Below are 13,893 nucleotides of genomic sequence, written 5' to 3' on the forward strand. Positions count from 1 at the left end.
GTAGCCTGGTAAGCCCCGCCCCTTCTGGAGGTTCAGGAAGCAGTAGGCGTGTTTTAGTGCTGTCATGTGGAGAATGGCACCCGGACTGTTTAAATGCGTCGAGTGTAACGAAGATGCAGACGAACTGCATCGAGATTACAGCAACGGAATACTGAAGATCACCATATGTGTGAGTGCATCAAGTTCAAAAGGTCAAGTTTGTTTTCTCTGTTCTTTTGAGGTTAGCGTGCTCACAAGGCCTGAGGTAACTAGTGCACATAGTGAAGAGCACGGCTGTAACGTTATTTATTTCTGTATTTCTTTCTTTTTGGGGGGAGAAAAAAGTTATACATTTTCACCATTATTGCCCCAAAAAAAGAAGCAAATAAAATAGTTAATTTACAACAAATACGGTCCCGTTATTGACAGCGAGTACCTTTTTAATAAAAACAAAACTCTATTATCTGATGCTGTAAAGCCATCTTCTGCATTTTAAATATATTATAGGCTTTTAATGGCTTTCAGCATAATGTAAGTAGCCTACGTTATAAAACCCCAAAAAAATATTTCATAAAATAAAATGCATATACAAATAATAAAATCTGTGTTTTTGCTAACATGCATTGCTATTCATAAACTGTCATTCAAAACTGAAACTAACTGATGTGCTGTTTCTCTACAGAGTTCATGCAAGAAGCCAGTTGACAAATACATTGAATATGATCCAGTTATTGTTCTGATAGATGCCATTTTATGCAAAATCCAGGCCTTTAGACATATCCTCTTCAACACTGAGATCAATGCAAGTAAAGCTTTTATACTTAACAGAATTGAAAAAAAAATGCATGCTTAAAATTAGTGTACTGCGTGCCGAATACAGACAGCATAAATGGTATACAAAGTGTTGTTTAGTGAACACCGCCTCTGTTCCTCTCTCTCTGTAGATCCACTGGAAACTGTGTGTGTTCTGTCTGCTGTGTGAGGCGTATCTGCGCTGGTTCCTCCTGCAGGGGTCCCAGCCCAGCAGTGACCCCGCTGATATCATCCGTTACACTAAAGAGTGGGAGTTTTACTGCATGTTTGCACTGGCTGCACTGGGTAAATCATCATTTGTAATGAAGTCCGGCACTGGCTAATTAGAATTAACTAATTGAGTTGTTGAGTAACAATGTAGCTTAGAGGTTATGCATTTTTATGAAGCTATTATGAAAGATTTTGTAGTCTATTTTTGTAGCTCTAGTATTTTTACTGTGATCTGTTGAAAGGTCTGTTCTGACTGATCTGCAGGCTTACACTACCATTGATGATAATGTTTTACGGGAAAAGGTTAGTTTAATTCCCCTTAAAAAATCAAAAGGGGTAGAATGAAGAACAAAGTTTTTCCAGAACATAATCTACTGCTAGAGTTAGGGATATGTAGGATTATTATTATTATTATTATTATTAAGTCTCTTATGATCACCAAGGCAGCATTTATTTAATTAAAAATACATATGAAATATTACAATTTACAATAACTCTTTTCTGTTTAAATATATAAAAATGTAATTTATTCCTGTGATCAAAGCTGAATTTTCAGCATCATTATTGCAGTCCTCAGTGTCACATGATCCCTCCGAAATCATCCTAATATATTGATTTTGTGCTTTATATTATTATCAATGTTGAAAATGATTAAAAAAATTTTTTTTTGAGATTCAGAACCGCTTTTGATTTATCTGACTTTTTGTTTGTATCTATATACAAGTCTTTGCTGTCACCTTTTTGATCAGTTTAATGCGTCATTGCTCAATATAAGTGATAATTTCCTAAAAAAATACGACTGTTTATATTAGGATTTGTTATTTTTGTACTTATTTACATTGCAGTATTTTCTTACTGTACTGTACCAAAATTAAACGCGTGGATGCAACATGATTTTTGTAATTGTCATGAAAATAATAGCACACTGCTGATATCGTTTTAATTTTGCTAATTATTATTATTATCACTGTAATGCAAAAGGTTGCAATAAACTGAGAATGTTTTGTGCTTTAGCATAATGAGAATTTGGGGGAAAATGTACATAATTATCATTAAAATAATGTCACCATGCAGAATTTCACCCTAATTCTCTCGTGTTCTTTGTGTTTTTCTAGAGTTGGCCGTGTTTTGCACCGGTGTGTTGTTCATTCTCTGGACGGCGCAGCGCTGCTGTGGTACCTCTCTAGTATTCACTCCGCTGTTGAAGGCACTTCTGCTGTCCAGCTACGGGAAAGTGCTGTTAATTCCAGCTGTCATCTGGGAGCACGATTTCTCCCCGCTCTGCTTCAGCCTCATACGACTGTTCGTCCTGACCTCCAATTCACAAGCCATAAGAGGTGAATATCAACTTTTATGGAATCCACACACGTTAAACGCACTCACAGGCAGCGCAAGATAACCGCACACTCTCTTTCATTCACATAAACACCCAGAGGCAAAGTGAACAGTCCACATCACACTCACAGAACCAAAGTAAACACTTTCTCTTTCCCACACATATTCGTTCGCACAGAGGATTGTATTGTTTAGAGTGGGCCGTTGTTTGCGTAAGGTCTTCACGGGGGTGCTAACCACCCCCAGCAGTTCCTGTAGCGTGTGCAGATGGTTCACCAACACCGTTATAGGGATATCAACAAAACATTAAGTGTATTTAAAGGAACGGTACACATAAAAATGAAAATTGCCTGAAAAAGTACTCTCTCAAGAGATCCAAGATGCAGATGAGGTTGTTTCTTCATCAGATTTGGAGAAATGTATCATTGCGTCACCCTCTGCAGTGAATGGGTGCCGTCAGAACGAGAGTCCAAACAGCTGAATGTTTGTAATCCATCATTAGGATGTGTTTAACTTTAAACAGATTTAGTAAATAAGTGGTCTAGTCTGAATCAGGAGAGAAATATGCACGGTTTATAAGCAAAAACACTCCAAAACAGGTATGTTGGAAAATGTAGTTTTGAGAGGACAACAGAAGATGGGCTTTCTCACTGGAGGAAATGTTATTATGGTTGATAGACTGGTATTTTGGCCAGAAGCTATGGTTTAAAGTAAAATAGCCTAGCCATAATGATGGATTTGTTTCTTAAAAGCAGTTTTTCACTTCACAAGACTTTAATTGATGGACTGGAGTTGTGTGGATTACTGTGATGTTTTTACTCTCATTCTGTCGGCACCCATTCACTACAACTTGCGTGGTCTCAGGGTGAGTACGTTTTTTTTTTTTTGGAAGCAAATTTAAATTTTTGGCTGAACTTTTCTTTTAATGGCGATTCATTTTAGCACCTGAGTGACTGGTAACCAAGACCTTCCAAAAAAAAGAAAGAAAAAACTATGAAGTTAGTCCACTACATTGTGATTTTTCTAAAAATATATGATAATATGAAAAATCATCAAAGTGCGGGCAAATGTTAGTGTTCTTTAGCACATCTGGACACCGCTGAAAGATGCTTTAAACGCATTGTAATGTGTAGTATAGATATTTCAGTGACTTGCTGTTCTTGTCATGTGGTGCAACCAACATGCATGAAATTATATCATCGAGAGAACACCTGCAAACCTTTATGACTATATGTCAATAAGTGTACAAATATTTGGAGTACATTATGAGCTTGGCACATTTTTAAAATGCATTTCCTTTATCATGGACTCATTTTGTGTTTTCCATGTTTCAGTGATTCTGAACTGCAGTCGGCGGCTGTCTCTCCTGGCGGTGTGTGGTGGCTTGCTGTTAGAGACGTGGGTTGCCCAGGCTTTAAAAACACTGCAAGTCTGTTCACAAGACTATCTGTCAATGCTGTAGTCTAGAAGAACACGGGAACTTCAGTCCAGGAGTCCGGATGATAAATGGATGCTCTAGGAACTGAAGCAAAAACGTTCTTCAAGAATGATTCAAGTCCTCCTTGCCATCAGCGAAGAAAGTTTGAGTTCCAAAACTGTTTACCTTGTAAAATCTCAGATGTGAATGTCGAGACTGCTTGTCATTACTTCGGAGATGTTGTTTGATCAAGATGTTCTGTACAAAGAAATTCATTGGCAAGTCTAAGTGAAACTAAATGAGGTCATAGAGAGCAAATTGTTTATTTTACTATGGTTACCACATGGTTTTACCTGCTTATATATATACCAGTAATTTGTCTTCACTTGTGAATTCTCCTCATACGGAGTAAAAATGGTTTGGGTCTGTATAGAAAAAGAGTAAGCCTGTGCAATTTTCACAATATCCTGTGTGTTTATAAAGACTTTGAAGGCACTGCTTCACATTCTTGAGGTAATTTGTCAAATTCCTCAATTAGCTCTGCTGAGAGAAGACGTTAACTCAAATATACTACAGATGCCGGTGGATTAGTGTCGACACGATAATGTAATGATCTGAATGCCATCTGTTTTTATTGGGTTATGTATGTATGGACATTCTTACTGGTGTAATTTATCCTTGTTACTTAAATGTGAAGTGTGGGCCTTTAGTATGAGCTTGTACAACTTGTTCTGATGAAACTCGGGGAATAAATCTTGCACTTATTTGTGAAACTGAATGTTTTGTAACGGTTTAGCTGAGGGGGATTGTGGTTATTAAAGGCTATGTTTGATTCATTGTGGTATTGGTGTCTAAAATCCACATTGGCACAAATTACCTGTTTATGTAAACTGAAGCTGTTTCATATTTCATAACTTTTAAACCACTGTTTAAAAGTCGTAAGAAGTAATGCAACAGAAAAGATTTCGTATACAGCATTGAGTTTGAAGAGTGTACTTTTCATGATGATTTCAGTATCAATCTAAAGCATGAAAACCTTGTAATATGTATTGTCACACACGTGTACATATATATATGTATATTAGTGCTGTCAAACAATTAATCCAAAATAAAGGTTTTTTGTTTACATAAATGTTTGCTGTGTATATTTATGTATATATAAATACACATGCATGTATATATTTCAGAAAAAAAAATATTTGTATATATTAAATATATTTATTATATAAATATAGACATGGAAATATTTTCAAAATATATACTGTATGTGTGTATTTAAATATAATAAATATACACAGAACACACACATATATTATGCAAACAAAAACGTTTTAATCATTGCCCAGCACTAATATTATATATATATATATATATACCTGATACAGTAGCATTTAAAATAGCAATTATGAATTAATTGCTAAAAGTAATTTAAATGAGTTACAGATAGAAAAATATTTTAAATCAGTGTTGTTTTTCAGTGGATGTAGTGGAAATATTCAATCCACACTGAAGATATTTTGTCATCTGAAGATTGTTATGACTAAACACGGGTCAGTGTGGAACGTCCACAAGTCAGAACAGGTTTTTAAATATCTTTGGTGCTTGATCACACTCTGGTATTTGTTGTCGTTCCTGACATAGGGTTTGGTTCAGGTCTGAAGAATCTCTTGTGTGTCTGTTTCACAGATCAGCATTGTTTAAGAGTAAAATAGCATGCTAAATAAGGCCTCAAATTAAATTATCCAATAAGTAGAGAATGTAAGGTTGGGCTGTGCTCAAATTAAAGTCAATTAGTTTAAGTTATTCTTTGAATACTGTATTGTTTTTCAGATGCCATCTGGGCAAATTTAGTATAAATGTAATGTCATTTTCAGTAAAGTGTACAAGTTAGAAAAGTTAAAATGATGCTATAACAGGCCTACTTCCCAATGAATTAAAAACTAAATAGTTAAGGTCCTGGATGATGATCAGTCAATATACAGTGCCCTCCACTAATATTAGCACCCTTGGTAAATATGAGCAAAGCTAGCAGTGAAAATAAATCTGCATTTTTTATCCTTTTGATCTTTCATTTAAAAAACGTTAACCTTTCATTGAAGCAAAACAATTGAAAGCGGGGAGAAAATCTCACGATGAAATAAATGTTTTGGACTATCTGTAGCTTGTTTATTGAAGATGCAGGACAACCAGCTAGCAGTGCATTACAATAGTCCAGTCTAGAGGTCATGAATGCATGAACTAGCTTTTCTGCATCAGAAACAGGTCGCATGTTTCGAAGCTTGGCAATGTTTCTAAGATGGAAGAATGCTGTTTTTGTAACATGGGAAATATGATTTTCAAAGGACAAGTTGCTGTCTAATATAACACCCAGATTTTTGACTTTAGAGGACGTAACAGTGTATCCGTCTAGTTGTATATTGTAATCCAAGAGATTCTGTGTACTGTTTTTTGGTCCAATAAGTAATATCTCAGTCTTATCCAAATTTAGTAGGAGGAAATTATTGATCATCCAATCTTTTACATTTTTTACACAATCTATTAGCTTAGATAGTTTAGAAGTTTCATCTGGTCTTGTTGAGATATATAGTTGAGTATCATCAGCATAACAATGGAAACTAATCCCGTATTTTCTAATAATATTACCAAGGGGCAACATGTGTATTGAAAATAGCAGAGGACCTAGGACAGATCCTTGTGGTACTCCATATTTTACCAATGGTGCCAATATTAGTGGAGGGCACTGTAGCATTCCATGCTAAAATACACATGTGAATGAGGTAACAGAATCAGTCTCCATATTATAGTCTGAAATACTTTATATTATTACACTTTTCAAATTAATGTTAAATATATTATAAAATATATCTTATATATTTAGAGGCCAACTGCTAAACAATGTCAGGGAGTATATCTAGCAACAAATCAGAGTCAGAGATAGAAAATAGAATTAGAATTACATTTATTTATTTAATAATTTGTCTTATAAGGACCATTTACAAAAGAACTACTAAAGGTAAAAAAAAAGTGACGTTACAGAATGAACATTTTAAACACAATGTCAAACCTAAAACTCCATATTACTTACAAATATCAAAGTATCACAGTTATATAGCTGTCATATAGCAGATATGTGATTGTAGTTTGTAGTAACTAAAATTAAAACCATACAAAAAAAATGTGTTACTTGAAATAAAATAAACTTTAACTGAAACAAAATAATATATATATACACCAAGGCAACACTCTTCATTATCTTCTAGTTTAACTTGATGTACTAAAAACGGCAAAATAAACCCAGGGAAGTGCTGCACTGAGCTGTGAACAGCTCTGAACCCTAATATTGCTTTAAGAGGGGGATGGGCTGAGGGCAAAGGTCAGCTCAAACATGTCAAGAGAGACCCATACCCTCATTTTTCAGTGACAATATAAGAAGAATTATTCAAGTCACAAAAAAATGTAATAATACTGTATTGTGTTTTAGAAGCATGTAATTAAATCTCTTGATTTGTATGGATTACTTTTTGAAGCTTGGAACTTTTGGTAGAATGGACTTTCATTGAAGGAATAGAAAGCTCTTTTAGGTTTCATTAAAAAACAGTAAATGATGACAGAATTTTCATTTTTTATGAACCATCCTTTTATAAAATCCTTAATTTCTTCATAGAACCGTGCACTAGTTCACCAATAAGGTGTTTTCCCCTGTTATTAACACATGTAGTGGCTCCTTTATCACTGTCTCTGCTGCACTTGTCTTTCACTTGTTGGATTTTGAGCAGGAAAATCCCTGGACAACATGACGCGGACACATTCAATAAAGATTACAGTAATCCAGCTCAATCTCCTGAGCAGGTGCTTAGGCCCAAACTCAGAGGTGTGGATTTAGATTTAGAGATTTAGTGCACAGCAATAAGACACCCTCATATGGAAACAATGAAGATGAGCATCTAACCTCCCTTTTGCTAAAGGACACTGTATAACTGCATCAGTATTGATGCAATATCCTATCAAATGTTCTGAGATATCGAGCGCAGTTACAGCTGTGAGCAGAGGAATATCATAATATCATCAGTGGCCTGCAGCTGTGTCCAAAACACCACACGGCTGTTATCCATCTCCTCAATATTCAGCATGAATGTGTGATTTTTAATCCCATTGTCAGTTTGTTCCTGGCAGATCAGGGCAAGGACTCACTGTTCTGCCCATTATAATTATATGCCAATTAGTGCTGGACGCTATTCAAACAGCAATGTGACCGGTGACACTGTAGCATATAAAACAGAGCATCTCTGGCTCTGTTCAGATTAGTATGAAGTCATGCTATAGCTACGGCATACAGGCTAAACGTACAGGGGCTGAACTAAATAATGTGAACACCCATTGTTATTATAGGGCAGGGATACTCAAATCTGGCTCGCGAGATCCACTTTCCTGCAGAGTTTAGCTCTAACCCTAATCAAACACACCTGAGCATGCTAATCAATGTCTTCAGAAAATCACAGGTAGGTATGAGTATGATCAGGGTTTTTAGCTAAACTACAAGTACAGGGCCAAATACAGGAAATACATCATGTACTGTATGTAGACAAGTGACAAGATGAGCTTCAAACTATGACCAGGCTAGACCAATCACCTGACTTGCAAACCACTGTGGACAGTTTGGTGAGAAGAGAGAGAAGCAGATTCCCTTCTTCAACATCTCTGTTGTTCTGATAGACATTCTGAATACTGCCTATATCTCAGGTGTTCACATTATTTTGTCCTGTGGTTGCAGGAAGTCTACCGTAAAAAAATACGGCAGCAACATTTTAGGTTTTATGGTTTTAGCTTAAATTTACAGTTAAATACCGTAATTTAATTAACTGATATAATGTTAATATACCAACCTATTGAGGTACTGAAATCTGTTTTTTACCTTTGTAATGCACTGATAAACACCAAATACAGGTGGTGATGAGAAAGTCACATGATGAACCAAAGCCCATCACAAGCAGCTTTTAAAGAATAACATATAGAAGGTGCACAGTATCATTCACACAAACACTAAACACCATCATTAAACTGAAATATGCAATAAACATTCATTTAACAACATTAGATGTAACATACAACCCCAATAAACATAACTGAGAAGAAAAAAAAAAAACTAAGAAAAAGCATCCAATTTGAAATGCAACGCAGGGAATTCTGGGAACGTCAATTTACGTTTTTTTACATTCTTTTTCACATCCAAAAACGGTATTTCACCGTAAAATTGTCTGAAATGTCTATTACAGTTTTTCACCATATATATTAGGAGAACTTACCGTTAACCACTTAACAGGTTTTTACTGTAGCATTTTCACAGTTTTTTACCCTTAAAATCACAGCCATTTTTACAGTCAACATGGTTTTGAATATCTAATGACACAAATGTTACAAAAAAATCTTACTAGGGTGTGATTTCATAGCTAGTTTATCATTTTTATTATGCACATAAATGGACCAAGGTGAACATATTTTAACAGGATGTGAACCCTGTTTGGTTTTAGACAGTTGAATGCAACTCTCTAAAAATTCCAGTACAAATATTACTGCCACTCTTACCATTTAACAATTCAATTCGACCTTTGTGGCTAAAAAGGTGTGGACTTTGAAGTCTGCGTTCTTCAAAGGACACAGTCCCTAAATTGGGACACAGTCAGGTGTCAACACCTGACCTTGTTTAATTTAGCGAGAAGATTCAAGTTAGGCAGGATGGTCAAATAATACATCAAAAAGGAGATGGAAAGTTAAATTGAGTGCTTTACATTATTGGATGCAATATTCCACACAGTAAGCTCTTGTGTACTGTTCATTTTGGCATATGTAGGTCAGGCTGATATTCTATGCATAAGATTTGCATACTGTGCACAGTATATACTGCAGCAGAGTGGTATATGACAGTGTGCTATTCCAACTTCAAAACATGTATACTGTGTACATTAAGCATGTTTTCTGCATATACAGAATAGATTCAGTGGATGCCCTACTACGTTTTCAAAATGACCATTATAAAAGAGCTTATTGTGTGAAATATTATAACCCACAATGCATCAACTTGACCTTCTATTTCCAATGTAATGGATGAAACTAAAGTGGTATCAACTGCATTCATTATTTGACGGGACGATATTTTTATTTAAATGCAATATAAATATAAATGCAAAATAAACAACTGGAATTAAGCGAAAAAGGTCATGTGACATCAATGCATACTACAGTCTGAAACGCTTATTTTGGAAAGCCACATTTTTCTATTTTTTTTTAATAAATAAAGGTATTTATTACTGCTGTCAAACGACTAATCACATCCAAAATAAAAGTTTTTGTTTACATAATATATGTGTGTGTACTGTGTATATTTATTATGTATATATAAATACACACACAAACAGTATATATTTTGAAAATATTTCCATGTATATATTTATATTCATATAATCAATATTATATATAAATATTAAATTAAGTGTATAAACTTTACATATTTTTATTAAATATATACATGCATGTGTATTTATATACATAATAAATATACACAGTGCACACACATATATTATGTATACAAAAAGTATTTATTTCATAATTATGCTGATATTTATATTTAATGAAGATTTTGAACAGTAAAATTCTAAAGTGACATAAAAACCAGATGGACCATACATTTATTTGATATCGCTAACACACACAATAAAACATACAAAAGGATCATTCCTTTATCGATTATCAGTTCAAACCTCACATATGCAATGTTTTGCGTTTAAACACATTTAAAAAATTGGAAAAACATTCAAGAACACAGACTGACCGAAGACAATCATTTCACAACCAACCACAGAGATCAAACAGGCCAAAAATCACTTTTACTGACTTCTATGCAAATGACACAAATCGAGTGGGAATTTCCACAGTAATAAATCACCGCAGGGTAGAAGATAATGAGATGGGTGGTGAGCAGAGATTTTCTGGGTGGAACTTTCTTCTGTTAATGAGAGGGACTGAAATGCATGCATGAAGATATGAAATATTATGATAACAGAGATGGCAAAAACACCTGGATTCAAAGCCAAGGTGCGTCAAGGCACGGTGTGTGAAGTTCAGTGCTGATGATTTTGGTCAAAGCACCTAAAGCCTTGCTGGTTGCATATCATTTTTCATCTTTTTTCTCTCAGAATTGAAGGTAATATATTGGAAGAGTGTTAAAATTTAATCAGGATTTGTGTAAATGGCCACTTGTTTGTGTCTGCTGGTGTGAGAAAAAAGATTTCAGAGCTCAAACAGAATAGAGGTAGAAGACATTCTCTCTCGGCTGATATTAATATTCTTGTAATACTCTCTGATGATTATCATTACAGAATTAGACGATTCACCAACACATCAAGTAAATGTTACACTGTCTAAAATGCTTACATTATGGCATGCTATGATATGCACACACTGAACCTTTTTGGTGTATTTAATGGACATTGTACTTGCCAAAACAAAGTTTATTATCTCACATTATGAATACAGGTGACCTTATGGGAGTCACTTGAGCAAAAAGAGACACGATGACACTCCCATGATATGCACTGAGAGGACGTTCAAACACAATGGAAGACTGAATCCAAGCAGCAATTATAAGTAAATAAATAAAACATCTAGAATAGGGTTACACAAGGTGAGAAGTAAATACTATGGAAATGTTATGGAGCTGGTTATCGATTTACTTGCTTATAGATATGTTCATAATGAGTTACACAATACATAAAGCAATGAGCAAACTGGGACATTGCGTTTTGTTTTGGTGATGCTGTCACAAGCTCTTTGTGCTGGTTATACCCTGGATTACATTTCAGCAAACAATAGGTAGCATTTCCAGCATATTCAGAATTCATATTATCAATAAAAAACACAACCCTGTCTTCTGCAAGCACCTAGCGAGCGACTGCTCAACAAGAAATAAGACTTTTCTGAATTCAGAGGGGTGAAGCATCAAACAAATGTCTAGAAATTCATCAACGGAAGTTTAACATGATTTACTGTAAACCTCATTATGAAATGATATGCTTCTCCCCTTATAAAAAAAGAGCTTATAAAATTTCCAATGTTGATTAAATCAGGAAAAAAAAAAATACTATGTAGAATATACAATAATTAATAATTCTCAATTATATGTCCTATAGAAAGAGTCTGCTGTAAAACGAAATAATGCCAGCAAACTAAATTATGGCACAGCTTGTTTTCATTATAGAATACGAGTCAAGTGTTTTAGATTGTGATATGGAACGAGTCATGTATCCAGCTGTCTTTGGATGTCCCGTTTTTAGGAGATGTATCGTTTCCATCTGGCGTTTCGGCTGGTGTCATACCGGACTCAGTATAATATTCCTCATCTTCGTCGAAATAACCGTTCTCCATCCCGTAGGGTCCATCCGCACTGGACACAGCGGAGAGGTCCTGGCAGCTGCCCTTGTACTCCTGGATGGACTCGTGAAGGGACCAGAGCTGACAGAGCAGGGACATGTCCTGCTGCCGCAAACCCACCTGCGCAAATAAACTCTAATGAGTGCTTACGGAAACATAGAACAAAGTGACTCAAAACCAAACATATTCCAAACCTTATGTTCTTCTGGTTTAGCTTTGTTCTGATGTTGTAATGATTTGATTCTTTCCCAGTAATGGTTCAAGTGTCACAACAAAAGGTAATGCACAAATATACTCAAATATAGACCTAAACAGAACCGTTCTTTTTAAATCTTTGCACAATCACAATAACTTAGGAATGCAGGAACCCTGCATTTTTGTTCGATCATACATATATACATATATGTATGATCAGATTCACTATCAAAACATTCAAAAATAATTTGGTTTCACGGTGGGTTACATTTTTCATCACAGGTGAGACTGAACAAAAAAAAATGATGAACCAAACATTGTTCCATTCGCGGACTAAGGGAGTGTTAAAGCATTCAAATTAAACGTTCAGAATAATGGTCACCTTAAAAACACGATTTTTGGGCACCACAGACTAGTTCTCAACAGTATATAACAGGCATTTTTGTTCATCACAGGCGCAATCGGAACATTCTAATGGAACAATGCTGGGGATGAAAGGAAACAAAAAACAAACTAATTAATAAATTAGAACATTCAATCACACGGGTGTTCTAAACATTCAAATCGAACATTTTCCAGGATCACGGTCACATTCAGATCATTGGAAGCGAACATTTTTGGCCATTACAGATAAGTTGCGAACAATCGAATCGATTAATCGGAGCATCGCGGGCGCTTTCAATTCTTGTCCTTCGAACTTTCGAATCGATTCGCGTTACAAAAATGTTCTATCCGTGACTACGCTGTCCAAGCATGTTTACTAGGTAGGAAGGTAACTAGCCTTTAAAACACAGGCACTGACAAGTTAAATGAACGCATACAGTCGGGGGAGAACAGCTGTTGCTTACTATTCTGTATCCTTACCATCTCTTTTCTGAGCAAAGCAAGGGCGGCATCCAGGTTTGCTGGTTTATTCGCCAGCAGATTGTCCGAGTTATTCCTTCCTCGGCTCAAGTCGTCCTGAATCATGGTCTTCTTCACATACATCCTCTCCATCTCTCTCCACGAGCCGCCGCTGGAGTTGAGCAGTCCGCTTAGGCTCTTGGGCAGCGGCGGCAGACCCTCAATACAGGCCAGCATACCGCCCGCTGCTCCATTCCCAACCTTACCATTCATACTAGCATTCACAAATAGCACGCTCTGCTTTCAGACGAGTGTACAGTAATGGCATGTGATGATTTCCTTAAAGACCTTTACACCCTGACGTCGAAAAACCCATGTACCAGCCACTGCTCCGAACAACACTATAATCTGCGAGGCTGGACCTTAACTCGCACTTCCTGTCGATTTAAAGAGACCCAGAGTAGACTGGGCGTGGCCGCCAATGACGGACAGCGAGGTCATTGAATATTCATGAGAATTAAGTTCTGAATTAATCTTTTCTTCTGATCAAAGCGCAGCCAGAGCTATTGTGTGGTAACCTACATTTTCATCACATGTATGATATTATTTGGTCTTGCTACTGACCTTTTTGAAGAAAACAAAAAAACATTAATTTTAGAAAAATAAAATAAAAAGTA

General features: G+C 35.7%; 2 protein-coding genes across 3 annotated transcripts; one reads left to right on the forward strand and one right to left on the reverse strand.

Moving 5' to 3' along the window:
* Positions 1–34: 34 nt before the first annotated feature.
* Positions 35–4,939, forward strand: arv1 (ARV1 homolog, fatty acid homeostasis modulator). 2 transcript variants are annotated; one of them, XM_079375332.1, is made up of 5 exons: positions 35–169; positions 662–781; positions 924–1,077; positions 2,118–2,304; positions 3,672–4,883. In XM_079375332.1, the coding sequence occupies exons 1-5, from the start codon at positions 65–67 to the stop codon at positions 3,802–3,804; spliced, it is 699 nt and encodes a 232-aa protein (XP_079231458.1). In that variant the 5' UTR covers positions 35–64; the 3' UTR covers positions 3,805–4,883. The 2 variants fall into 2 exon arrangements, with proteins under 2 accessions (XP_079231458.1, XP_079231457.1); XM_079375331.1 differs by having other exon boundaries at positions 55–169; positions 2,118–2,339; positions 3,672–4,939.
* A 5,391-nt stretch (positions 4,940–10,330) lies between these two features.
* fam89a (family with sequence similarity 89 member A) lies at positions 10,331–13,680 on the reverse strand. The gene is made up of 2 exons (XM_079375838.1): positions 13,238–13,680; positions 10,331–12,298 (listed from the first exon to the last, which is right to left on the reverse strand). Exons 1-2 carry the CDS (start codon positions 13,487–13,489, stop codon positions 12,023–12,025), a joined length of 528 nt encoding a protein of 175 aa, XP_079231964.1. The 5' UTR covers positions 13,490–13,680; the 3' UTR covers positions 10,331–12,022.
* Between the last annotated feature and the right edge of the window lie 213 nt (positions 13,681–13,893).

Source organism: Barbus barbus, assembly GCF_936440315.1.
Source record: "Barbus barbus genome assembly, chromosome: 24".
Taxonomy (NCBI): Eukaryota; Metazoa; Chordata; class Actinopteri; order Cypriniformes; family Cyprinidae; genus Barbus; species Barbus barbus.